Here is a 26,533-nt window from a genome sequence, read left to right on the forward strand (position 1 = left end):
AAGCCAGCACAGGGCTGTCTGTGTGCAGAGACGGGTCGGCCTGATTCTCTGAGGGTCTGGGATTCCCGAAGGCCCCTCCCTGCGTGGGGGGAAGGGGAGGGACGTGCCTTCCAGGCCACTCCAGAGAGCAGGCCAGCCCGGTGCTGCCTGGTTGCAGGCCCCAGTGCCTGCACGCCTGCTTCCCCGTAAAGCATGTTTGTTTGCCACCCTCCTGTCCCCCCACACGAAATGTAAGTCATCCTGCGGAGCTCCAGCTGTGTTCCAGGCACCACGCTAGGCTCCTTCTAGCTTATTACTCGTCTCACCCTCAGTGTAAAGCCGGGGAGGGGACGTGTGGCTTCCCTGTCACCAGCTGGCAACACCCGTGCACAGTGCCAGGTGGCAACGCGCCCGGCCAGGTGGGGGTCCCGTGGACGGAGCCCGGGTGTCTGTCCTCTGACCACACCCTCCCCGCCACACTCATCTCCCTCCCACAGGGCCAGGGGCCCTCTCGGGAGTCGCATTGTGACGTTTGCTCTTTGGTGATGCTGGAATGTAATGAGGTTCGCCCCCCAGATGACCAGGAAGTCATGCTTAGAAAGGGATGGTGGAAAGGTCGGCCGAGGCTGTGGGGTTGGGAGGCTGGAGAGAGAGAGCATGGTGAGGCTGAGAGGCCAGTCTCCCGGGTGTTCGGGGGCTTGGACGCCAGGCTGGGATGTGGCGGCCCCGGCGCTGAGCTGTGCTGGGACTGGAGATGTCCTGACGGGAACAGAGGTGGTGAGGACACAGCGTTCCTGGGCAAAGGGGATGTCTTTGGTGTGGTTTTTGCTAAACTGACATTATTGAAAATTACACGTGTGCTGTTGACTTGGGCCACATTCTCTGCCCCACCGCCCCTGATCCCACACACGCACCCACTCCCTGAGTCCCTGGAAGTTTCTGCTCCTGCCCTGAAAAGCCTGGGTGTCTATACCGGCCGCCCCCTCACCGCAGGTAGACAGATGGGACGCCGAGTGGAGGAGCCCGGTGCGCAGCGATTTCATTTAAAAGCCTGCTAAAATAAGACCAGTCAGGAGCACAGCCTCTCCCAGCTCTAAATGTTGACAGTAGGAACATGTGGCCAGGTTTCTCTCAAATATGAAAAATGGGAAGTAGCCCTGCGAGGAAATGAAACCTCCCCCCGTACCACCGCCCCAGACAGCAGCGTGGAGGCGGTGGGGCCCCGCCAGCCCCCGCGAGCCTCATCTCTCTGAGCCCCGACTTCTGCATCCGGGCAGTGGGGTGGCGCTGGCCAGGGGCTCCGAGCACAGGGGTGCTCAGCGTGCTCCCACAGCTGCCCATTTGGGGGTGCACACGCGGCCTGGGGCAGTGCCGGGCCTTCCTGCAAACCGCCTTCTCGCAGGAAGCCATGCCTGGGGGGCCACTTCCCCACTGGGACTCTGCCAGCAGCCGGGGAAGGGACAGCTTGAGGATAGTGGCCTGGGGCTCTGCCCCGGTGGCTGGGGGATGGGCGGCACTCCAGCCAAGCCCCCCGCGAAGGTGTGGACCCCAGCCCCGTGTGCTTGGCTTGGAAAGGCCTCGGGACGCCAACGGAAGGCCTGGGCTCCCGGATGGGTTGGGAGCTAGGAGGGGTTGTACTTGACCCATGGCGAGGCCACCCAGGCCTGTGTTGTCCGTGGCTAGTGACTTGCAGGAACTGGCGGGTGGGGGTTGCCGCCAGTGGCAGAGAAATTCAAAACTGCCAGCCTCAGGGCCTTCATGGACCCCCAGCAGCCTGTGCTGCCTCTCCCCCACAACCCCCAGCCTCTGCCCCCCAGGGTCCAAGCACCTCCCTTCCATCCACCCTCCCCCTGGGCTTGGCCTGGCCTGCCATATAAAGTTTAAAGGTTTTAAATGCAAATATTTCTCTTTTATAGATGCCAGCTGTCTCCAGAGAGCGCGTTTCCTCGCTGCTCAACTTTATTGTCCAATTAGCTTCCCATATCTGGGTACTGGAGAGCCTGGGGGGCTTCGGGGGGAGGGAGGGCTGGCTCCTGCAGCCGCTGTGGAGCTGGAAGCTGCCCCCCCACCCTGGGCCTGTGTCTGGGGTGGGTTGGGGAGCTCCAGGTCAGAGGCGGGTGGCGGAGGAGGGCGTCCCTCCCCCAGCTGGGGAGCACCCTTCAGATTCTGGGCTCCGGGAGGAGCGGCAGGAGGTGGGGGGGCGGGGGCCGTCAGTGGGTATTCTTCTATTAAAACATAAAAATAAAAGCAGCCGGCCCGCGCACACTGGCGTCCTTTGAGTCCCTCTGGAGTGTCCCCCCTCCCCGCCTGCTTTCTAGCCGCGCGGAGGCTTCCCCATTCACCGGGGCTTCGGAGTCTCACAAAGCGAGGCAATTAGAATTGAAAATCTATGCAAAACAGCTGTTAACTGATTGTAAAGGAGCGCAGCTGTGCGCGGGTGCAGCCCGCGGCCGGCGCTGAAAGGGCAGGAAGTGTTGGGGCAGCCCAGGGTTAAGAGCCCGACCTCTGCCACCGCGTTCCCCCGGGTCACTCGGGGCCCTCGCCCCTCCTGCTCCCCGGAGGTGACCTTGGCTACCGGACAGCCGACTGGAATGGCGGGGCGGCGGGGGCTTCCCAGGCCAGGCCTGGACTTGCCCACAGGTCCCCAGGAGAGCCTGGCTCCTCCCTAGGTGGGCAGTGGTCGGGGAGGGCGTCTGGAGAGGGTTGCCCTGGTTTTCCCTCCCTTTATCCCTTCTGCGGGTCTGCGTGAGACGCAAACGTGCAGAGGTCGGGGCCGGATCACAGCTACTCCATGACAGTCCCTTCCCCTCCGGGCACCCGCTGTCAGTGGGGGGGTGGGGGTGGGAGGGGAGGCTGGGGCTCCAGCTGTCAACAGGAGAGGTCCGGACACCCCACCCCCTCGCATTTGCCCCCAGCTCTTGCTAAAGATCCTCCTTCCTTTCCCTGACCCCAGGAGCTCCGCTGTGTGGCCTAGCAACCAGTACTTCACACACTCCTCCCCATCTTTCCCCCAGTATCTGAGACTGCAGCCCCGTGCGATCTGTATCTAGAGTGGGATGTGGTGCCTGGAGAGATGAATTCCAGAGGCGGGGATGGGAAAAGCCTCCTTGGAAGAGATAAGATTTAAGCTGGGCTTTGAAGAATGGAGAGAATTTCTGGGCCAGTGATAGCTGGCTGGAGAGAGAAAGGGGACTTCGGAGTGTGAGTGATGGAGGCTGGGCGGCAGGGCCTCCTGCCGAGACGGGATGGGGGGGTGACGGAGGGGGTGGCAGGGCAGGCCCCCTGTCCGTCATCCCTGAGGCCCCTAGTGGCACCCTCTCCGCTGGTAGCCTTGGGGTGGGTGGACCCATCATGCAGAGGGACTTGCAGATCCCAGGGCTCTGGGCCATGGGTCCCCCAACCCTCCTGGAAGGGAGAATGGTTTTCAGACCCCAGGACAGCTGGCTGGTGTGCTACAACCCTGCCTCGCCCCGAGGTATCCGCAGCAGTAGCTACAGAGAAATGCTGCTGAGTACAGGAGAACAGCCAGGGTCTGGATCTGGCTTGGAGCGAATGTGTGTGCCCTAGGCAAGTTAATTAACCTTCTCTGGTCTCCTCACCGGGCTTTGTGATGGAGGTCAGGAGGCCGCCTCGCAGGGCCCAAGGGGATTAAATGACAGGAGTTGAGCAGCTCTGGCACATGTTAGGTGTGTGGTAAATGGCAGAAGTGGACCTCCCTTCCCACCTGCACTGACGGCCAGGTCCCTGACGCTTGTTTGTCGATCAGGTGCTGAATGGGGTGGCCAGGGTGATGGAAAATGATGGTGACATGCAGCCCTCAGGTGCTGAAACAGCGGTTTAGGGTAGACAGTGCACTGAGTCCTGCTGATCCCAGAGAAGGCAGGGTGATAAACAGCAGGACCTATGCAGGCTCTCCACCCCTACCCCCGGCATCAAGGGCCCAGCACAGCCCGGGCTGGACCCGGGCCGGGACACCTGCACTCCAGGGAACCTCACCTGGCCGGTGGGGGCCTGGCTGGTGGTACTGGTAATGGGTAAGTTGCCCACCCACCCTCCTGTCTTTCCAGCTCCTGGGTGCCTTGAGGTGCCCTCCCTGTCAGCGCCTCTCACCTCGGGCCTGGTGTTTTCAGTTCTGTATTTGGGAAGGCCAGTGTGTTTGCTGAGTGACTGAATGCCCACCATGTTGGTCAGTGGCATCGCTTTCTTTCCTGCAGATCCCTCGTCAGTATCTCTGAGGGTCAGTTTAAGGAGGGGCTTTTACTTCACTGAGGGCTTCATCGTATAGGTTTCCCGAGTTCCAGGCTGCTCGCGGGGCTTCCCTGGTGGCTCATCCACGGGTGATGCAGGAAACCCGGGTTCAATCCCTGGGTCAGCAAGATCCCCTGGAGGACGGCATGGCAACCCACTCTAGTATTCTTGCCTGGAGAATCCCATGGACAGAGAGGAGCCTGGCGGGCTCCAGTCCACCAGGTCGCAGAGTCGGACAGGATGACTGAGCGTGTGAGCTGCTGGAGGTGGGCTGGATTTTGAAGGAACCTCCTGAGGAGGTGCTCAGCCAGGAGAAGGCCTCCTGATCTCTGCTTCCTGCTCCAGTTAATTTGACCCCAGTCGGGGGTGTGAGCGGGCACTCACCAGCATCCTCTTGCCCCTAGCACCAGGGAAACAGGATCCTGGTGAGCTGGGTCATTGGGGCAGGTGTCCCCACTCCGGGAAGGGTCCCCATTTGGCCCCCCCCTCTGCCATGGGACTGACCATGGCCTTCGGTAAAAGTTGCCCTTTTACTCCAACCTTCTTTTTCTGTCCGGTTCCCAAGCATCTGGGGAAGAAGGAGAGGAGGGCTGAGCCCAGGGAGGGCTCTGGACCGGCTACGGGGTGGGAACAGGCCCCACCGGGAGGGGAAGAAACGCCCCTGAAGAAATGGAGGGCTGCCAGCCCCAGCCTGAGTGGCGGGAAGTGGAGGAGTCAAGCCACCAATCTCGCTAGCGCGGAGCGCACGGGCTGCGGGAGAGCAATTCTCACCCTTCAACCCGGAGGCCATGCTCCGGATTACTGATTTCCCGGGGCCGGGCGCACCGACAGCGAGTGTCACCCATCGCCACCGTGCCAGCCCGCCTGGTGGCCGCCAGCATTTTTCTGGCCGGGGGCGGACAAGCCAGCTCGCCGCTGCCCCCGTGCGGCCGCGGGGCGTCCCTGCAGCTCCCCGAGGCCTCGACGGGCTGTACTGGGAAAGGGAGACTGGTTGCAGGTGTGAGCAGCTCCCAGCACAGCTCCCATTGCACCAGTGTGTGCACGTGACCTTGAGCAACTGCGGCCTCGACTTCCTCATCTGGGAACCGGGATCAGGCTCCCCGTCCCGCCATGCAGCGGAACCAGATGCCTGGGAGGGGGCGGGGGAATCTACCAACTCTGAATAAAGTAGCCAAACGATGAACCCAAGTGGCCACTCCACAAAATTCTGTGTTTTGCCACGGTGGTCCTCAGACATGTGGAAGAACTTGACCTCCCCCTCTCTACCACCACCATCAGGGTCTCCCCAGGATGAAGGGAAATGAGCTGGCCCACCGTGTCCTGGTGAGAGAGTTGGAGGGTGGGCCCCAGCGTCCAGACCTGGGGACGGGGCTGGGAGGAGAGTCCGATCCAGGTGCGAGTTTTCCTGCGTAAGTTACTCCCCCCGCCCCAGCCTGTAGTCCAGGTGGGAAAGTGTGGGACCCGCCCCCAGAGGTTTTTTAATTTGGTTTTTCAGGCCCTAGGCCCTAGGTTGAATTCTCCTGACTCCTCCCTCCCCCACCCCCCTCCTCCCGGAGACTCCCGGCGGCGATGGAGGCACCGCGTCCTCCGCGCCGAGTCTGCTGTCCCCTGCTGAGTGTGAGTTCCCGGAGGCCGCGCCGTGGAGACACCGTGTGGTGCGTAAACGAAAGCGTCCGGCGGAGGCCTAGGCCCGCACGAGGGAGGCGCGGCCCGAAGCCAGGCGGTGGGGGGTGAAGGGGAAGCGCCCCTCCCACGAGGTGCCAGGGCCGGCCGGCCGGCCCCCACAGGTAGGAGCCGGTAACGGCCCCCGGCTCGGCCTCGCAGGTCCGTTTCCCTTTTCGTTTGTGGTCGGCCAGGAGCCTTGTGCAAGGCGAGGGGCCGACCCGCGTGCCCTCGGCGGAAGGCGGAGCAGGGGAGTGGGTGGCTTGGGGGCGTCCGTCCGCGCCCTGCCCCTCGCCCCCCGGGCGGGCGGGCACCCAGGCGAGTCCTGCTCCCCGCTGGCGCGGGCTCCGACTGCTCCAGGCCCGCCAGCGTCATCGGGAACAGATGGATGGGGGGTGGCAGGCGCCCAGCGCTCCCTCCCGTCGCAATCCGGACTGGCGCGGGGAGGGAAGGGAGGGCGGGAGAGGGAGGAGGAGAGGCGGGGGAGGCTGGGCCCGCGGGGACGGCTGCGTGCGCGCCTGCCAAGCGCGGCGCGGGCATGTCCTGGGGCAGGTTTGGGGCTGGCAGAAGCGCGGGCTGGCACCGGCGGCCGAAAGTTGAAACCCGCAGCGCGGCGCTACGGCGGGGTGCTGAGGGGTGGGTGCTGGTTTGCCTCCGGGGCTGCAAAGCAGGAAGGCTGTAGATGGAGAGGATTTTCAAAAAGAGGATGTACAGGCAGAGACCCCGGTGCATCCGAGCAACCCTGGGAGCTTGGGACGCGCGGGGTCAGAGCGCGGGGCGCGCCAGGGCCAGGGGGCGTCGGGCGAGGCGGGCCGCCATTGACCCGGCGCTTCCCGGAGACGCGGGGCTGGGGGCGGGTGGGGGGTGCCGGGCTGGTCCTCTGCGCCCGCCGCCGATGGGGGCGGGGAGGCCAGGGCCCTCCGCTCTCGCCGTGCCGCCTGTGGGTGCCCAGGAATTTCAGGACGCTCCCTGAGTCATTCCAGTCTGTCAAGTGCCTGGGTGAGGTGGTGGTGGCGGTGGTGGTGGGGTGCCAGGAATGGGGAGGCGCTGTTCTGGGGCCGGAGGCCCAGTGGGTCGTGCCAGTTTCTGGAGGCGGGCGGCCTCGCCTCTGACCGCAACCCCAGCTACTTAATGACCCCCCTGGCGGAGCGGCGCCTGCGTGGACTCTCCAGCCGCTGGGACGTGAGTTCTTTAAAAGAACTACCCCGCCGCCCCCCGCACTGTGGCCTTCCCCAAAGTTACTTAGAACGAGAAGGCGGAGCTCTTGGAATTTGGGGGGAAGAAGGTGCGTAGGCCCGAGTCCTTAACATTCAACTCTTTCAAATTGGGAGAGTTAAGAGGGGCTGGGGAGGAGAAACGCACACAGCCTACTTTGTCTGCCCCCTCCTGCCCCCACCCCCCAACACAGACACCAGCTCCGAAAAAGTTTTCCTCTAGGAGGCCTCCAGCACACGTGAGTTTGTCCGCTCACTTCTCGGGGGGTCTGCTTTGTGGCACACGCTGTTCTCGACGCTCGGAAAGCAGTCGGGAGACGCGCACGGGCGCTGCTCGCCTGGTGGGCATGTTGAAAGTGACCGCTCCCAGCTTTTGGAATCCAGTGGCTGGTCTCGGACACCAGTGTAGGTGGGACCCCTGAGCAGTGAAGCCCGGGGTCCCCGGGAACCTGAGGGTGGCACTTCCCCTACCTGCTGGTGTCCTCGGCTCACCTGGCCGGCCTGTCTGGGGAGGGGCGTGTGCCCGCGCGGGTGTACCCGGGCGCCGGTCGGTGCGCGCGCGCGAGCGCGTGTGTTTGCGGCTGAAACCCGACACCTCCCGCTGGCTGAGGTCAGAGAGCCGGGAGCGAGCCAGTGGCCCGAGAGTGGGCGGCGTTGCGCTTGGGTGTGTCCTCGGCGGCGGCGACAGCAGCAGGTGTTTCTTGGCCGGGGCCCCGGAAGCTCCACCTCCCCAGCGGGCCAGAGCCGCCGCCGCCGCCGCCGCCGCCGCCGAGCAGCCCCGGGTGAGATAAGCAGTTTAGACAAACACTGGGCGACGGTGGCTCCAGCATGTGTCAGCCGAGGCGGAGCGGCGGGGCCCTGGCATGAAAGGTGAGCGCGTCTAGCCGGGCGGGCGGCGGTCTCCGCGCGCGCCCCCACCCCCCGCGCCCGCCCCCCTCTCCTCCAAGTTCGTGGGTTTCGCGGGGGCGCCGCCAACGGCTCCGGGGCAACTTCCCCCGGAGTGTGTGCGGCGATAAGAGCCGGGCGGGCAGGCCAGCGACCCAAGGCCCCGCGTCCCGCGGCTGGTCGCAGCCTGGGCGTCCGGCCTCCAGGGGGGGCTCGGGCCTCCCCGGGGCTCGGGCTCGGTGGCTTCGTTAGGCGAGTGGTGCTTTACGAGCGTGCGGCGGGTGGGAAGCAAGGGAGCTGGGGGGCTCTCTGTGAGCTGTCTACGCTCCAGAGCCGGAGTGAAAACTTTGCGGCGGCGGGGGAGGGAGCGAGGGGGGCGGCGCTGCGCCCCCGCGGCAGGTGCTGGCGGCGGCTGCGGTGGGCGGGGGGCATCGCCCGCTGGGGCCTCGAGGTTGGGTTTTTGTTGTCTCGCTCCCCTCCCCCTTCCCTCGGAGCTAGGGAGACCGCCGGGAGGGCGGGACTGCAGCCTCCAGGTCTCCGACCCCCACGCCCTGCTTCCCAAGGGCGCGCCCCGGGCTCCACGGCTTCTCCCCCGCTTCTCTGCTCCCCCCCGCCCCGTAGGAGCCGGTCCCCTGCCCCTCCTCCCGCTGAAGATGGCTGCCCCGGCCTCCGAGGTGGGAGGTGATTGCATCCGCCGCCCCCCACCCGCGCTGCCCTTTCCCCCCCACCCTCGGCCTTTCTTGCTCCGCCTGGATGCGCCTCCCCGCCCCCAGCCCGGCAGCCGCGCTGATGGGCGGCGAGTGGCCCGACCGAGTGGAGCCGATTCAATTATATTGCAGCAGCAGAGACACCTCGTCGGCCGCCCGCCCGCCTCTCCAGCAGGCTAATTAAATTCCCTCCGTGGAGGCGGAGCGGGAGTCGGGCTCGTCCTCCCGCCTCCCCCCTTCCCACTCCCCCTCCCGAGTTTGGGGTGGGGGATTAATGGGACCCCTGAGAAGTGCGCAGGGGAGATGGAGGCGCGGGGTCGTGGGGGGAAGGGGTCGTTCGGATTGGGTGAAGTGTTGCCGCGATACCCCCCACGTGATGGACCGGGGTCCCCTGCCGGAGCGACGGCTCTTAAGTTTGGAGGGCTGTGTGCGCGGCGGGGGAAGCACCTGCCCGCCGGCTGGTTGGTGGATACTGGCCGAGTTGAGTCGATTTGGCTCTTGTTTTGTAAACTAGCCTTTGTCTGGGAAGTGCGTCTAAAATACATTAAATCCTTGTTAACCCCTGCAGTGCCTTATCTGGGGCCCACACAGGCTGTGGTTTGGAAACAAAAAGCGGGACCACCAGATGAAACAAAAAAGGGCTTCTTTTGTGAAAGGCTGGAACAAAGGGCCCCCTCGGATCCTGGGTGGGAACCTCCCTGCCTAAGCCGATTTCCAGGCCGGAGGGTGGGGGTGGGACGGAATGGGATGGGAGGGCAGAAGGTCTCCGGTGGGGCACTTGGGTCTCCGGAAAGTAGGCCTGCTGGACCTTCTCCCCCTAGTAGAAAGTTGGGTCGGGGGGAACCCCAGGTGAACAGGCTGCCTGCCTCTGGGCCTCCCTGGGTGTTACTTCTGCTCGGGGCACGTCAGCGTTGCTCAGCCTGTGTTTATGGGCGCCTCCACCCGCGGGTATGGCAGAACCTGCCGCCTGACTCAGCCGGGCCACGCCACAGGTGAGGGGCCGCCGTGTGTCATCCGGCAGGGCAGGGAGTCGCTGCCCCGCCCGCCCCGGGCTCGGCAGGCCTGGCTTTGTGATAACAGCTACACGGATACTTCCAGCGGGCCCTTATCGGGGCAGTCCTGCCCCGCTGCCGTGAAAGGGGGTGCCCGGCTGGCCTCTGTTACTTTGTCTCACTGCATGCAGAGAGGAGGGAAGGGGGCCGCAGGAGCCAGCCAGGCCTTTGGCACTCTTGATTTTCCTTTTCCGTGAACCTCGGGGGTGGTGGAAATCTGGAGCTGGTGAGCGGGTGACGGAGGTCAGCCCTGGCCTTGGGAAGGGAGGCTGGGAGGCCCGCCCCGATCTGCGGGGCATCGGGCAGCAGGCTGCCCCTGACGGCGCAGGCCCTGACCTGCTAGGGACAGCTTCCCAAATCCTGCCTTGTCAGGGTTGAGCAGGGTTTACTGATCCCTCCGTCTGGGTTTGCTGAGAGTTCCCCGGGTCATGGCTCCTGTCCACCTGAGGCTGGGAATAAGGAGGTGGGGGCCTGCAGGAGCCCGCAGCAAGCAGCAGACCTCTTTGGAAGCTCCGATGGCCTTTATTCAGCCATGCCCGCAGGCGCAGGCAGACCTTTGGCCTTCATTAACTTCCCTGTCTCTGGGGGAAGGTTAGGGCCGGCAGAGCCCAGAGAGCCTTGGGGTTTCTGAGCAGAAGCAGCTGCCCGCCTGTGGGTTCAGCACCTCCGGTTTCTGGCCTGAGGCGCCGAAGCAGAGTCTGCACAGCGCCGCTCTGTGGCAGGTTCGGGTCCTGCACCTCCAGGCTGAGCACCTCCCCAGCCGGCTCAGTCCCTCGTGGCCCTTGACCCTTTGGCAGCTGGCGTTCCCCTGCTCCGACAGAGGAAGGATCCCTGGGCTCCAAGCCCCTTCCCTGAAGGGGGGGGGGGGGGGGGGGGGGCGGTGCCCTCGGATTCTGCTTGCGCAGGTGAGCAACCCTGGCTGCCAGCTCTCTCCTCTCGCCCCAGAAACTCGTAGGGGCTTGTGGAGTCAGCCAGCAAGGCAGGTTTTTCCTGGCCCCGTCGGAAGGCTTGGAATTCCCAGCCTGGGTTACTCGAAGTCCAGGCGGGCTGGGCTTGGTGGTAGCACGTTCATTACCTCTGTTATGGCAACACGGCCGCCTCCAAACCACAGGGCTGCCGGCTGCGGCCCGCCCCCTCCCCTCGGTGTGCCTGTTTTTCTAACCTGCAGGGATCCGCGTCTCAGGTGACATTTCAGCTTGGCCACGCGCTTTAATTTCTCTCCTCTCTCGCCCAGAGTGGTGTGGGCTGCCGAGCCACTGGCTCCACTTCCCCGTGCTGGCCTCTCTCCCCGGCGGAGGCCACAGGCGGGAGGTGGCGCTGGGGAGTGTTCCTGTCAATGAGAATTTATTGAGCGCCTCCTCTGAACTCAGCCCTTGCCCGCCGCTGGGAAGTGTGCACACCGATAACACCGCATCCAGAGCGGCCCTTTGCACGCCTGCCAGGGCGCGCACCGGGGGCCTTTTAATCTCGCCTCGGCAGCGTCTTCTCCCCACCGTCCTCTTGACTTGCGCCCCTTCCCCCAGCAGGGTGGAACCGTGGGCGATCACGCTCTGTGCCCCGCCCCGTGCCCCGCCCCCCCCATCTTTGCTGGGCTGCTCCTCTGTCTGCCATTCCTGGATCAGGGCGGTCAGCTCCAAGTCCCGGTCCCTGAGACCGGCTTCCTGTGCCCCTCCCTTCCCGAGGCTTTGAGCTGGTTTGGGGGAGGGGGTGACCCCTGCAGAGCTAAGGCAAATGAGAGCAGCCTGGGCAGGGGAGGCTCTGGGACAGAGGCCAGTCGGCTGCTGGTGGGGGAGGGGACCGCAGTTCTGAGGGTCCGTGGAAAAGAGGGCATCTGGCTGAACCTGAGGCTTTGGGGGATCCCAGTGGAACCTTGGCGGGGAGTGTCTCTGGGATGTGACTTTTAACTGAGGAAGAAGGTGTTAGGGGAACAGGAAGCCCCCAGACCAGGTGCTCATTCTTGGCTGCACTTTAGATTTACCCGGGGAGCTTTAAAACCCGGGGCCAGACCTGTGACAGGTTAAGACCCACGTCTCTAGGCGTGGGGCCCAGACATCTGTATTTTATGAACCCGCAGCTGAGCTAGAAGGGCCTTCTGCTGGGGGGTGGGGCACAGTTGGGAAGGAATTCCTCTTTCTGGGGGAGGTGGGGGCCTGATGCTTCTGAAGGAGAACCGGGATCCCTCGTGGGAAGCCAGAGTCCGCGGTGTTTGCCGGGGCGTTTGCCCTAGAATGGCCTGGGGCTGGGTACCCTCCCCTGGCCATGCTCTCAGCCCCATCCCTGGGTCATGGCGGCCCTGGGCTTTGTACGAACCCAGGGTCAAATCCTGACGCTGCTCCTCCTGCCTGCCCCAGGCGAGGTGCTCCTCCTGTCTGCCCCAGGCGAGCGGCAGGCCTTTCTCCTGAAGGGACCTTCAGGTGCTGAGCTGTTTGGACGGTGGCTCCTGTGTCTGTCTGGAGCTCCAGCCAAGCCTCCAATTCTGGAACCGGTTCCTCCAGCTGGAGGCCTTGATGCGTGTGAGGAGTTGCACGTTGGCGAGGCTTTGGGGCGGCCAGACCAGGGTGGGGGCGTCCCCTGGGCAGATGCCGCCGGCCTCCCCAGCACCGTCACTGCCCCCAGCTGCTCCCTGTCTGTAGGATGGGCCTGCGGAGGCCTTGTCAGAGGTGAGGGCTCAGATGTTATGCGCGCCACCTGCCTGCCCCCGTGGGTCCGTGCAGGGCGCGGGCTGCAAACCTCAGGGGCCTGGGGTCAGCCCCCAAGTGTCTGTGTCAAGTGGCTGGTCAGTCCCTGACCAGGGTGTTCCCACCACCCCCGGCTCAGCCTGTACGACCATGCGCGCTTTCCTGTGGGCCTCTATGGTAGGAACAGCCACGGCCCCCTTGTTCTTGGGCTGTTGGGAGTTAAGTGCTTTCTTATAAAGAGCTCAGAGCAGCGCCTGGCACCAAGGGCCCCTGTGTACGGGTCTGTCAGAAGCACGCGGTCACCCCTGTCTCTGGCTCTAGGATTCCCGGGACTTGTAACTTCCGAAACCCAGAAGGCTCTGTGCCCCTGGCCTCTGGTCCTGCCACGTTTGGTGTGGGCAGGAGCGGCGGTGGCTGCTTCTCCAACCGAGACCTCCAGGCTCAAGGTCCACACCAGCCCCGCAGACCCTCCCCACTGGGGATGGACGCTCCCCACCGGGGCCACACCCACCCCAGGGTCTTCATCCCATGCTCACACCACACCAGCCCCTGTGGACCCTCCCCACTGGGGCTTCTGGGGTCGCACCCCCCCACCCACCCTGGTCTTGATCCCAGGCTCACACACTGGCCCCCTCCCCAGCAGCAGCTTGCCTGCTTGTTGCCGGCCCGTGTCGGTGGGATTGCACCCCAGGTCAGCAGGAGGGAGGTGAGATGAGCCCCAGCCCCGCCCTTCCCCGAGCTCAGATGCTTCTGTGGCCACAGGCAGCAATAAAAGAAATCGATCAGCAGGCTTTCGGTCAGGTTAAGCCGTCCCGAAGGAAGATCCATGTGTCAAACTGAGGAGGGCCGGGCCTGCCGGGTCGGGGGTGGGGGTGGGGGTGGGGGGGCAGGCTCCTCTTTTGTGCTAACCGCAGTCTCCTCTCCCCCTGAACTGAGCCCGAGCCCAGGGCTCCACCTGCCCTGCCACCCTGCCTGGTTGAGGGGCCTGGCAGGCCGGCTGCCTTCATGTGACGTGGGTCACGTGGGGTCACTTCTCGCTCCATTGTTCATCTTCCCCGGAGGGTCTGACTTGCAGGGTAGGGATTACCCCCACCGACTGTTAGCCGGGAGATACAGGGGGGTCCCATGGGGCCTGCCTTCCTGCCCGCCATCAGACAGCTGGTAAGCCGTGTGAAACGGGAAAACCAAAGGGTGTGAGTGGATTCGTCCTGCTGAATTCCTGGCATTCATTTATCTTTGTGCTTTTGTAACTTTTACATAGAGTGTGTGGTCTCTGTCTCTGTTGACTTACAGGTGAGGCTGGGCTAGACTAGACGTCAGAGGTGGATGCAGGTGGAGCTCAAGGTCTGCAGGTGGGGATGCTGGAGGGACTTTGAGCACCCCAGAGGCACTGGGGCCCTGTCCGCTGCCTCCTCGTGAGTAGGGGAGGGTGGGCTGCCCCCATTTAGCAGCATAAGAACGCTGAGGCTCAGAGTCGGCCCCCGGGGTTGCGTTCAGATGGCCTTGTGTGAAGGATTTCTGGTCAGCCCTGCTTGGACTCGCCAAGGGGAGCAGACCTGTGGGCTGAGATTGTAGGTTTTACATCAGCTTGACGGCCAGGTCTCTCCTTTGCCAACACGTTGACGTAGCTTTCTGCAGCCTGCATTTCACCTAAAAACAGGTCTTGTGAGACTCTGAGACTCTGGAGGGCTCCCTTAGGAGGCATGCCAGTCCCGGGAGCCTGTCACCTGGACCAGGGAGTGCATTTTAACCAAACAGCTGGCTTCCTAGCTGAAGCTGGCAGGTCCGCGTTGCCTGCCTGCCTGCCTTCTCGTACCCCGTGTGGTGGGGTGTCAGGGCTGGGCTGCCCCAGCCAGGGCGCTCAGCAGACCTTGGGTTTCACCACTGCAGTTTCCAGCAGTGTTCCTGGCACATGCAGTGAGCCCCCCACGGGTGTGTTGACACCTCAGGATTGAGTGTTGGATAGATTTTGAGAGGGGAAAGGGCTGGGTGTGAAGGCTTGAGACATCTTTAAAAGACATTGGCCAGATTCCTCCAGAAAGAGCGGCAGGGACTCGCCTTTCTGCCCGCCAGCACAACCCAGACCTTTGTTTACCTGACTCTGGTGAATGGTTCCCTCCACGCCCCTCAGCCCTTGGTTTCTAAGGATGTCCATCCTCCCCACTAGGGGAGGAAAAAGCCTGTGACCAGCCTCGCCTTTTGCTGCACCCCTGGCAGGTTTTGGGTAGACTGGACCACTTCTTGCCCTGTGATCCTTGACTCCTAGGACGTGGTACCCGTGAGAGCCAGTTCTGGCCCCAGCATCCTGCCTGAGGCACTGGGACCTTACACGTTCCCGGTTGGAGCCGTGGGGGAGTTTTTGTTTGTTTTTTTTGAGAAAGTGAAGGATTACTTAGGCCTCGGCAGTTGGCTCAGGAAGTCGGTGGAGGATGGCTGTGGCCGGCTTGACCTGGCTTAGGACACGGTTGGGACTGGGGAGCTCATGGCTGGTGGCTTATGACTGTTTTTGCAAACTTTTACCCGGTGGACCCGCTTTGAAATGCATTTTGGCTGCAGGGTAGTGTTTTTGTCTCCCCTCACCACCCAGTGGAGCATTTTCGGACATCTGGGCATGGTCTGTGGGGCTTTGAAGATGGTGGATGAGCCCAGGTGAGGACACACTGTTAGAGTCTGGACCACAGGACCACCTTAAGAACTTAGTATCTTACCTCTGACACCCTGAGCCTGGGTAGAACACGCCAGGGGAGAGTGTTGGTACTTGGGGTGTAGAGAATTCTGTGCTGTAGGTGTCTGTAGCCTGGGTTCTGGGATGCCACGCACCTCCTCACACACATCCCTGTGGGTTTACGGATGAGCTGCTCTGGACTTGGTCAGACTGACTGCGTGCAGGATTCGGGGTTGGGGGTGCGGGGGACTTGGTCTGCCCCTTTGAACCCTGTTGAGAATGGATCTTTTGCAAAAGCAACAAAACATAAGTTGAGGCCAGGTCCTGGCTTTGATTCAGGTGGGACCCACCCGCTGTTGACATGTGCCAGGCTCCCCCCCGAAGCTGAGGGTGGGGCTGGACTTCTTTCTGCTGCGTCTGGATGGACAAGGTGCCAGTGTCAGAGCTGAGCATCCTGGCTGCGCGCACGTTTGTTAAGCTCCCATGGACCCAGTTCATCCCCAAAAGCCGCGTGGCTTCTAAACTGGCGACCCCTCTGGTCTTGAGTGAGCCCACCAGCCTGAGAGAGTGGGGAGAGTGGGACAGACTGAGGGGGAGTTCCCACTCTCGGGATATGGTTGCTGGCTCCTGATTTTCCAGGGGAAATTGGAAATCTTCATTTTGACCAGAAACCTCCAGTTTTAAGTTACTGCCCATCAATTCACATTTAAAGATGTCTTGACTTCGCGCCAAATAACGAGGTTGCTGGATGAAAAGTGGCCCCTTCGCCTCTGCCCGCTCCTGCCTAGTCCCCGCCCCCAGGGGTGCTGACGGGGACACTGAGGCTTGGGGCATATCGGGACCGGACAGGCCCCTGCTAGGAAGTTTGGGGGGCCGGGCCCGGACCCATCTTCTGGCTGGCTTCCTAGCTAAGCCCCCGACTTAGCTCCCGGGGGTCCTGCCCCGTGACACTCTGGACTGGCCCGCCTGCCTGGGCATGACACCAGGCGCCTTCCTTTTCCACGTTCAGCTGATGGACGTGAGGGCGGGGCCGCCGTGCCTGTTCCGTGGGCTGAGGACCTCCCAAGTGCCCTTTGAGGCGGGGGTGCGGGTGCAGTTGCACAGGCCCGCCCTATGGACGGCTTTGCCGACCCCCCTGCGTACGGAAGGGGCATGGGTGCTCTGCTGCGTGTCCCCCTCTCACCTGAGGGGTTTAGACACCCGGGGCCCGGGCACACCCCGTCGGCAGCGGCCTCACGTCTCATCTCCCAGCCAGGTGTCCTCCCTTCGGGAAAAGGGCCTTGACCCCTGCCCTGCTGGCCTGTTGCCCCACCTGCCTGCCCTGGCCAGCCGCTCCGTGGAAGCTTGGAGCGCGCTGCCGTCTCCTGGCCGGGTTCGGTTCCTGTCCTTTGGGACCTCTGACCCCAACCCCAGCCAAGTCCTGCACCCTGAACCTGTGAGCTCACTCAAAGGGCTCCTTTGTGGGGAGGTGGCCTGGTTAGCTCGGGGCCCTTGGGGACACCAAGGAGTCACTCCAGGGTTGTCGGCTTGGCGCCCTCCAGCCCCGAGCTGCCGCAACGTGGGGTTAAGGGGTGCAGCCCAGAGGCAGAGCTGCTCTTCCTCCCTGATACCCTCTTTAAGGCGATGCGTGTAGGTGGGCCTACGTGGGCGCTCCAGCAGCCTGCGGGATGGGAGGGGACCCCTAGCTAGGGTTGGGGGTGGGGTGTCTTTCTAGTGTCTTCTTATTTAAAAGGAAATTGCCAGCACAGCAGCAAGGAAAACTGGGTCCCCACCCTGGCTCCTCAGCGTGCAGCCCCCGACAAGGATGTGACTCTTCCAGCCTCAGTTTACCCATCTGTAGAGTGGGGCCGGGATGGGCCACGTTAGGAGGCTGCTTGGCTGATGAGGGGTGAGGTCTGTTCCTGGACTGACTCTGAAGGGTGACGGCGATGCTCTGGGCACAGCCAGGCCTTGTGGTTGTCAGTGCTGACGCCAACCGCCTCTGGGGTGCCCTCAGTGCCAGCCTTGACTCTGTCCCACAGCCTTTTTTGCCTTAATCATGCCCGGGGCTGTCTCTACCCACTCCGCGCCCCTCCCAGGCCGCCCTCCGTCTGCCCATCCCAGGCTGCTCCAGACACCACCCGCTTGGAATAATCACCGTCAAATGTCGCTGCCATCTGCTGCCTGACTTCCGTCCTTTGCCTCCACCGGAACCTCCGGGATCCCTCACGTCTGTGGCCTTGAACCTCAGCCGCTCACTGGGCTGTCCTGGGAGGCCTCCATCGGCAGGCTGCCCGGCCCTGCCCAGCGCTCTCCTCTCCACCCCGGGAGCCAGCCTAGGGGCCTAGTCCCACCCACACCTCCCGGCTCCCCTGGCACCCCTGTCCTGAGTGACAGGCCTGTGTGGGGGGTTTGTCCTGAGCACTCTTCTCCCTAGGACCCAGTTTCAGCCTCCTGAGAGCCCCCATGCCCCTCATCACTGCCGTGGCAGTGTGTGGGCAAGGCCGGGGAGAACCCAGAATGCTGCACACCCCCCACCCCACCCTGTTGACTGCAGGGCCCTCCCTGAACCCATTTGTGGCAGCTTTCCCAGGGACCCCAGAAATGAGCTCTGCAGACAGCTCAGCCCGTGGGGCTGGTTCTGGGAGTGCGGAGGGCTTCCATTGTCACTGACTGGGGTCCTGGCAGACCCTCCGTGGCTCCTGCCTTCCCAATCCCCTAGTAACTACGCAGCCGCATGAGCGAGAGGACTGCGGGGGAGGGCGGCGGGCTTGTCCTCAGATGAGCTGCCTCGTTAGCGTTCTGCTTCTGAGCCGGGGTTGGCGCTGGGCACACGGGCCCACGGGCCGGCCTCGTCTGCCCCCCGCTCCCCGTCCTTCTCGGTGGTTCCGGGTCAGGATGCAGGCTGTCCTCTGCTCCAGCAGTTAGTAGTGGACCGGAGCCTTGGGGAGGATGTCCAGGTCTGGGCAAGAAAAGTCCCCCGCCACCCGGTCCCCTTAGAAATCCACAACCCAAGGGGGTGTCCTTGGAAAAGAACAAGGGGGTCTAAGGCAGGCCACCTCTGTGCATCCAGGGGCCAGGACGCCTTCCCAGGCTCTCCCCCGGTGCTGCCCCCGCCCCCACCCCCAAGAAAAACTGCTGCGTGCGAGTGAGCTCAGAACACGCCGGAAGGCAAATATAATGAATGTGTTATGAAGCTGCTCAGGCTCCCGGGTCACGTGGTGCCCCACGCCGCCATCGTCTGCCTGCCTGCCGGGTCTCTGCTCAGGTGACCCCGGTTCGTTAGGGCTGCACAAGCATCGCCCTTTCGGGGTGGGGGGCGGTGCGTGGAGGCCCAGAGCTGGGGGACACCTTGTATATTTGTTCACAAACATTTCTGTCTGCGGTAATGAAGAATTACCGAGAGGGGTGATTAGAGAACCCAGGTCTGGACTGCGCATGCAGAGCTGACTGAGGCCCTGCTGGGCCCGGCCTTGTGGGGTGTAATTACCCCGGGGCGGGGGGCGCTGTCAGGGGAAAGGGGTGGATCGGTGCTTGAACCGGGAGCCAGCAGAAAATTCATCTCAGCTATTAGCTTGTAATTACAGAGCATGCAGGGAGCAGGCCCGAGGTCTGGGGCCGCGGAAGAGCGGGATGAAAGGAAGCGGTAATTACGGGTCCGCGGGAGGCGGAGGGCGGCCGCGGGCTGATTAATACACCCTCCACCCGCGGAGCGGGAGCCCGCCGCCGCGTTTAATGGAGCGTCAGGGGCCTGCCCCCGACCCCCCGCCCCGTCGTGCCTGCTGTCGCCGCGCCTTTGGACAGCAGGCTCCCCGATCGATCGGGCTGTGTTCTGAAGCACCAGGGACGAGGTGGTTCTGGAGAATGTCCACGGAGCCGCCAGCCAGGCTCGCCCCTTGGCACTTGGGTTTTTCTTCTTTACCTTTTGCTTTGCTTTTTGAAGCTTTGTGCTGCTTCTGGCCATATTAGAGACCTGGGAGGAGGAGAGGAGAAAGTATCGATTAAAGACACCTCGCTTTGGTAGAAGGTGCAGGCATTGGCAAGGGGCCTCCACAGGCCTGGCGGGCCTTGATTCTGAACACCAGTGCCATCCAGGAGGGAGGGGCCCGGCTGATTTTGGGGGTGGCTTTTCCTCTCCGGTCCCCGCACCGCCTCGGTCATGGGGGTCTCATCTCTGGGTGTGTTGCTGTAGCAGCTCTTTTTTCTGGGGTCCCGGGGCGGGCAGCTGATGGTGGCAGGTGGGGGGGTCAGACAGCAGCCTGTGAGGCAGCTGAGATGTCCAGGAGGCCCCCTGAGCATGTGTGTGTGTGTGCACGTGTCAGGGCGGTCGAGCAGGAAGGGAGCCTGCCCCAGCCCTCATCTATCCCTGGCCTCCACGCTGTGGAGCCTGTTCCCAGCTGTTAGGATGATGGATTTACATGAGCTGATAATGTAGACGAGAACCCAGTTGATGGCCAGGAGCGCAGAAGTTAATGAATACCTCTCTAATGAGTGGGGGCTGTGCCCCTGCTCTGCGGGGCTTCTCCAGGGTGCCAGGGCTGCCTGAGGCCCCCTCCCACTTCCCCTTGCCCCTGTGGCTTCCACGGTCAGGGTGGTGCCTGCCTGGGCAGGGCTGGGGGGCAGAGCCATCCTGAAGCAATCCCAAGGCTGCAACTGGGGGCGAGACCCAGAGATGGGGACTGTGATCATGCGTCCACCCCCAGCAAATTCAAGGTGACCCTTCGCAGGGTCCCCCACATTTGGCCTTTGCCTGCCTGCATCCTCAGTGCAAGGGGGCTGTCACCCCAGCGGCCGGTGGTCCCTTGGGCCCCTGCCTCCCCTCCCCGCCCCTCCCGGCGCACACAAGCTGAGGAGGAAAGCTAATTTTAGACTGCCCTAAGGAAGCTGCTCATTTGGAATCCTATTTTAAGTGGCCTGACATCAGCAGAGTGGCTTTCCTGGCTAGAGGATGCTCCAGAGCCCACAGTGACCACAGCAGGGACACTCGCTCTGGGGGACCCCCAGGAGTCCCGGGGGGCTGTCCGTGAGGTGCTGCGGGGGTGGGGTGTCGCTGGGTGCCAGGAGGAGCCAGGCACTGACATTCAGCGGCAGCTCTTTCGGGAAAGGGGCAGGGGTGCACCTGCCTCCCAGGACCCTTGTCGCCAGGGAAAGGCTGGGGCTGTCAGTGTTGGGGTTCTGGCAGGGGCACCCCAGTTCCCTCAGCTCCCATGTCTGGCCAGCGGAAGGCCCTGGTCTGGGGGGAATCCCCACCAGGAGTTATTCCAAACTCAGGCAGCCAAGTCTCTCTTTCTTTGAGGGCACCCCATTTTTAAAAAACCTGGTTCACTCCAGAAAAGCTGGAACACAGGCAAGGAAGTTCTGCGTTAAAAACATAGAGCGTTTTTAACATAGAGCTAAAATAATAAAATTGTTCCTCTTGCTGACACTCGAAGGTCCCCACCCAGGGCCTTAAGGGGTGTGTGATGTTTTGGGGGTCTGACCCTGGGTTTGCCTAGTGGCTGCTCCCTGGCACCTCTGTACCATCCTGCCCAGTGCTGGCAGCTGGTGGTCACAGCACGTCCACCCAGGTCACCAGCTGGCCAGTCTGTCACGTGGCCGCTGGGCAGTGACCTCAAACCTGCCCCCTGGGCCGAGGGGACAGGTCCCTGGGAGACGGGGGACCTCTGCGCCTGCCTCACGTCCCCAGAGCAGGGCTGGACCTGAGCCCCGACCAGCTTCCCGTCCGTGGGACACGGGTGCTGTGTTCAGGTAATCCCAGCCCCGCTGGTGACCTTCTGTCGGCCCTTGGGCCCAAGCCTGGACTCTCCCATCTGTAAAGTGGGCATAATAACATGTTTCTTTAAGAGGCTGTAGGGTTTAAAGGGTCGTGGCCAGTTCTCTTAAGGAATCCCGGGAAGGGGGAGGGAGGTGATGTGAACAGCACCAGAGGGTTCTGTTTTGGAGACTCTGGGTGAAGAAGACACAGCGTGTCTGCAGATGGTTGAACTGCACAAAGAAAGGGAGAGGGACGTTGAGAGTCCTGTTCAGTGGAGAATGTGGTGGCCCTCCCTGTACCAGTTAGCTAACTAGCGCTGCGTAACAAACCATCCCGAATACAGACGTGCTGGGCTCCGGGAGCAGCTGCGCTGGGTAGCTCTGGCCCAGCGCCCCTGATGTAATGAAGCTGGTGCCTGGCCGTGGTCCCATCACAAGGCTCCCTGGGGCTGGAGGAGCCACTGCCTCACGTGGCTGTGGGTTGGAGGCCCCCATTCCTGGGACGTGGGATCCCTGCGCAGGCGCCTCTGGCGTCTTCACAGCCTGACAGCAGACTCCCTGCAGCCCACGTGGTCCAGGGAGCGCAGGGGGTGGCCAGGCACTTTGATGACCTCACCTTGGCAGTTGCCAATCTTCTGCCGTTTCCTGTTCCCTGCGAATGAATCTGGCCCACGCACGAGGAGAGGGTTAGTCCCCGCCCGTTGCACAAACGAGGGACAGACTTGGACCCACTTCGGAACCACCGCGGCCAAGTGACCTTGACTCTGAGTGCATCTGTGCCTCTTGGTCTTCCATGGCGGTTTGGCCTTGGACTGGGCAGGTGGGGTCATGGGAGGGCGTCCTGCCCTTCCCCCGCACCCTGGTTCTTCCTGGTGAGAACGCCCAGGAAATGGGGTTCCAGTCCTGATGTGCTGCTAAGCCATGTGGCCCTGTGTGGGGACCCCACACGCTGTGCCTGGGCTGGGGGCCCTGCAAGGATGGCACTCCATCATATGCCATGCCCCCCCATCCTAAAAAAAACCATTGGCTCATGGAGTGGGTGCTGAGGGCGCTTTGGTCCAGAGCAGGACCCAGCAGGCTTCTGGATTGCCCCAGTCAGGTCCTGCGTGGTCTCCATCCCTGGGCCTCCCTGCGGGCAGCAGGACCAGAGCCCTGGGCCCCTCTGTCCCCGGCGTCCTCCGTGTTCGCTTTCAGCAGCCAGTCCTGCCCAGGGGTGGGCAAAGCTGGTCTGTGGGCACCTGGCCCACCCGGGAAGGGATGGTGGTGGGGAGGGCTTTCGGGGGTGATGGCGGCACATATCGGGCAGCTCAGGTCGTCTGCCCAGACTGACCCGTGCGGCCTTGGCCTAGCCCCTGCCCATCCAGGCCTGGGTTTCTGCCCCGTCCACTGACTGTCAGCGTGACGACACCAGGAGGGGTCCTTGAGATGTGCCGGGCCTGCTGTGAATCACCTCCTGGCACCCTCGTGGGATTGACTTCATGAGGTGGACTTTGTCTTCGTCCTCACGTTATAGATGCAACTGAGGCCCAGAGAGGCAAAGGGACTTGCCCAGGCCCCAGAGCTGCGATCCGGGCACCCACCGTGTGTGGCAGCGTAGTCTGTGCAGAGCCTGTCCTCCAGGTGCCCCCTTCCTCCTTGCTCCGAGGCTGGTCCACACGGTCCTGTTCCCTCATTCCGAGGAGAAGGGGTTGGGGAGGATGAGGTGTTGGGGAGGGCCTGGGACTGAGCTTCTGGGACATGGTGGGCCTCCTGCTCAACTGCCCTAGCAGCTGGCCAAGTGCCGGGGTGGCTGAGAGAGCACTCTAATCCAGAGCCTGTGGGCCGTGGACCTGTCCCTCCACCCCCAGGTTCCTTTGCTGGGCTGCGAGGCCTGTGGAGTCGCCTGTACTCTGCCCTCTCCCCCGCTCCTCCAGAGAGGCGGACGCACGGGGTCAGGGCCGTGTCACCCGCCGGCAGCTGGGAGGCCAGCCAGGCTGCTGGCCGCGGGCGCCAGGGCTCTTGTGGGGTCCTATGTCCCCAAGGTGTGAGCCCTCTCCTGAGAGAAGGGTCCCTCTGAGCACGCATTGGCCTCTTGAACGCCCCTCTCACAGTCATGGCCGTTTACCCCTTGCACCCCCTGAGATCTCTTTGCCCACCCGCCCTGCAGGGGGGGCGATGGGGGCCGCAGGCCAGTTCTCCAGGACTCAGGGTGCAGGCTGTGTTGTCGGGGCCCGCAGTTATCTCTCCTGGCTGCCCGCGGAGGGGCGGGGGCCCCGGGGGAGGCGGCCCCGGGGGAGGCACACGTCCCCGCCACACTGCCCTCATGGGCGCCCTCTGGCTGCAGTTTCCAACCCCTCCCGGAGCGCCCCAGGTGGCCGGCGTTCCCTGCCGCGGTCCTCCCAGCTCTCTGCGCTTCTCCTGCACTCAGCCCATGGCCCACTGCCTGTGAGGCTGTAGGCCTCGTTTGCACCCCTCGAATGTACACACAGGTTGGGAGCGGGCACAGGCAAGGTGTCCATCGAGAAGGCAGGAGACACGCCCGCCAGCCCGTGAGGAGCGCGGCCTTTGTTGATGGGGCCCATGGGGCCCGCAGGAGGGCGAGTGTCCTGGGGGGGGCGGCAAAGGCTTAGGGTGTCCCTTTGGTAAGCTCCTTGGCCAGCGTGGCCGAGCCTGGACCCCCCGCCCCCGGGGGGAGCCGTCTAGACCTGCCGCCTTGCGTCTTCAGTGTCTCGGTAGGCTCTGTGCCCGGCTGGACTGCCACGGGGGCCTCAGCGGCACTTCTCACCTGCCCACTTCTCACCTGCAGGGAGCCTTCTCTGTGCAGGCCCACTTTGTCCCCCGGGGGCTTTGAGGTTCAAAGGGCAACAGCAGCCGCACATGAGGGCCCGGCCGACCCGCCCAGGACAGGTCCCCGCTGCCTGCCTGAGCCCGTCTCCTCTGGGAGGAGGAAGGCTGTGCGCCGGCGCCCGTCTGCGGGACGTGCTGGAGGCCCTGCCTGTCCTCCGGGGGGGTCCCCGCTCTGGCCCTCTTCTTTCCGCTGGCCTTCCTTTCTTGCGAGAACGCTGGGCTGGGGTCCTGGGCCCCGTAGTCCTCTGGGTGTGGAGTGCAGAGGGACGTTGGGGTGGCAGCCCCCCTCGCTCCACAGAGCTGGCTCTGCCCTGCTTCGCCTGCCCCCCGCCCCACATGCCCGGCCGGTGCCCGCTCTGGTGCTGGGCCCTGTGCTCTCGGGTGACTCTGGTTCTTCTCTTCCTGTTTCAGGCATGAGCCATGAGCCCAAGTCCCCTTCGCTAGGGATGCTCTCCACCGCGACCAGGACCACCGCCACCGTCAACCCCCTCACCCCCTCGCCACTCAATGGCGCCCTGGTGCCCAGCGGCAGCCCCGCCACCAGCAGCGCGCTGTCGGCCCAGGCCGCACCTTCCTCCAGCTTCGCTGCCGCCCTGCGCAAGCTCGCCAAACAGGCGGAGGAGCCCAGAGGTAAGAGGCGCGCCCGCCCTGGGCAGCCGGCCGAGGGCGGGGAGAGCACGGTCCCGCCCGGTCCCCGGGGCTCTGGGCGCAGGGCGGGCTCGCACACCAAGTGTCCACACTGGCTGGTCTTCCTCCTGCTGCTGCTTCGCGGCGGGGACGCGCTTTCCTGGCTGCTGAACCCCACTCTCTGCGCTGTCTGCTGACTTTCTTCTTTGCTTCAGGAGCCGCCGAGGGGGCCCTCCGCCGACAGCAGTGGGCATGGGGTTGGGGTTTGCAGGCGCCATACTGCTTTTAGAGCCCCCAGCCTGCTCTGGGGCCTCTTCCCAGGAGGCGTGTGTCCCGATGTGTTCCCGAGTTGGGGGCACGGCACACCCACCAGTGCCATCCGCACACCCCACGCCCCCCTGTCCCCAGGCAGGGGTCTTGTGGTGTGGACAGGCGTCCCCCAGGGGTCTGGAGCCCTGGCTCCTCCTGTCACTGGGGCAGTGACGTGCTGTGTGGCTTTTGGCAAACGCTGGCCCTCTCTGAGTGTCAGCCTTCCCGTGCATACAGCCTGGCTCCAGGATATTCCAGGATGACTGTCAGCCTGTGTTAGTCCAGGTCAGGGGCCGCCGGCTGCATGAGTGGGTGGCAGGCAGTTTGCCTCAGAGCTGCTGGGAGGCCTGGGCCGCTATGGATTCCAGCGCGGGCCTCTCAGGTACCCTGTAGGTACCCTGCTGTGGGGGGGGGGGGGGGGGGGGGCGGCGGGGGGCGGCAGGGATTCGACCTCCTGGGCAGAGGAAGTGGGGACCCTGGGTGGTCTGCCTCGCCCCGAATGTCCAGGGCTTGGTGGTGTGTGTTCCAGGGCCCTTCGGGCACCCGGAGAACACGCATCTGTCTGTATCGACTCGGGGGGTCTCCAGCTCAGCAGAGCGGACTCTTGCTGTGATGGGTGCGGCGGGGGCCTGCTGCTGTCTGACTCTGACTTGTCTGCACCCCTTTTCTGCTCACGTGGTCGCTGGGCAGAGGAGGGAACGGGGTAGACTGGATCCCAGGGCAGGTGGCTGTGGGCCCAGGAGCCCAGGCCTTTGGGCCTGGTTTCTGCGTTGCCAGGGGGTCGCCTTGTAGCTAGCGTCCACCCGGGCGAGGAGTGGGCACAGTGGCTCCAGCCCTGAACTGGGGTCTCTTCTGAGTGGACGAGGAGGCCCCCCCGAGGCAGAGTTTGCCTGGCGGCTCCCTGCTCTGGTATCATCGTCCGTCACGTTCCAGGAGGCAGAGAGACGGGGCCAGCACGGCCTCCACGGACAGCTGTCAGCAGGCTGGGGACGCTAGGGCCCTCTGGCTGAGTCACCCCCGACCCGGGTATCAGGGCTTAAGCCAACATCCGTGTCCATGCCTGGGCAGCTGAGCCCGTCCCGGGGTGACACCACCTCTCCACACACCCCGCCGTCTGCAGAGGACTAGGCTCCCACGGGAGCCCTGGGTGTGGGGCGAGCCTGGCCTCGGTGGCTTTTGTCTCCTCTCCGCTGGCCCCAGCGTCCAGCTCGGATGGTGAGCCAGTGGGTAGCCCACGTGCCAGAGGCTGTTGGGCCTCGCTGGCCGGGAGCACTGTGCTGCAGGGGACCCGCTGCCTTCGGCTGTGGTCCAGGTGTTTGCATGATGCCCTGGGAAGGGTGCCCGAGGACTTTGTGATGGAGGGATGGGGCGGGGTGGGCCACGCAGGTCCGCTCTCAGGCTGTCTCTGGAGCACGGCGTCCGCCGCTGGCTGGGCTGATGCGTCCCCATCACCCGGATGAGGAATCCTGGGGCCTGGGGAGCTTGGGGTCTGGACCCCGGGCTGCCCTGATGCTCGGTGTAGTTCCGCTGTGCATGCTGGGCACCACAACCTCGTTTCTGGCTCGTGGGGCCACAGGCCAAGCCTGTGCTTAAGTTTAAAGCTATGGTGATGAGCTCAACATGGAACGCTCCATCTGGGCAACCCCAGTGGGGCTTTTGCTCTGAAGAGCTGAGCCCCGTCACTCTCTGGAGCCTCCTCCAGGCCACATCCCTGGGCCTGGTCCCCGTTTTTTTTTTTCTCATGGAGTCACCCCCAGCTCTGCTGCGCTGTTCCCGTCTGTAGAATGGGCCAGCAGCCTGGCGGTGGCCCAGTGTGCAGGGGGGCGGGAGGCTGAGGCCCCGCGGGGTCACGTAAGGAGCCTGGGATCACAGAGCTGCTGAGGACGCGCCAGCTGTCCCTTGCTGCTGCTGCCTGGGCCTTTCCACGTGGACCTGGAGGAGCCGGGCT

At 63.9% G+C, this 26,533-nt stretch overlaps 1 protein-coding gene across 6 annotated transcripts in view; it reads left to right on the plus strand.

Moving 5' to 3' along the window:
• Positions 1-26,533, plus strand: part of GSE1 (Gse1 coiled-coil protein) — a 395,102-nt gene that overhangs the window by 340,385 nt on the left and 28,184 nt on the right. For 5 of the 6 annotated variants that reach the window (XR_011561427.1, XM_070770408.1, XM_070770407.1 and 2 more), the window contains exon 3: positions 24,061-24,279. The exons of the other annotated variant lie outside the window; for it this stretch is intronic. Coding sequence is in view for 4 of the 5 variants with exons in the window: in XM_070770408.1 (XP_070626509.1) it covers positions 24,061-24,279 (219 nt within the window). In the remaining variant the exon portion in view is untranslated. The remainder of the gene's footprint in view (positions 1-24,060; positions 24,280-26,533) is intronic. 6 annotated transcript variants of the gene reach the window in all.

Source organism: Bos indicus, chromosome 18 (assembly GCF_029378745.1).
Source record: "Bos indicus isolate NIAB-ARS_2022 breed Sahiwal x Tharparkar chromosome 18, NIAB-ARS_B.indTharparkar_mat_pri_1.0, whole genome shotgun sequence".
NCBI lineage: Eukaryota > Metazoa > Chordata > Mammalia > Artiodactyla > Bovidae > Bos > Bos indicus.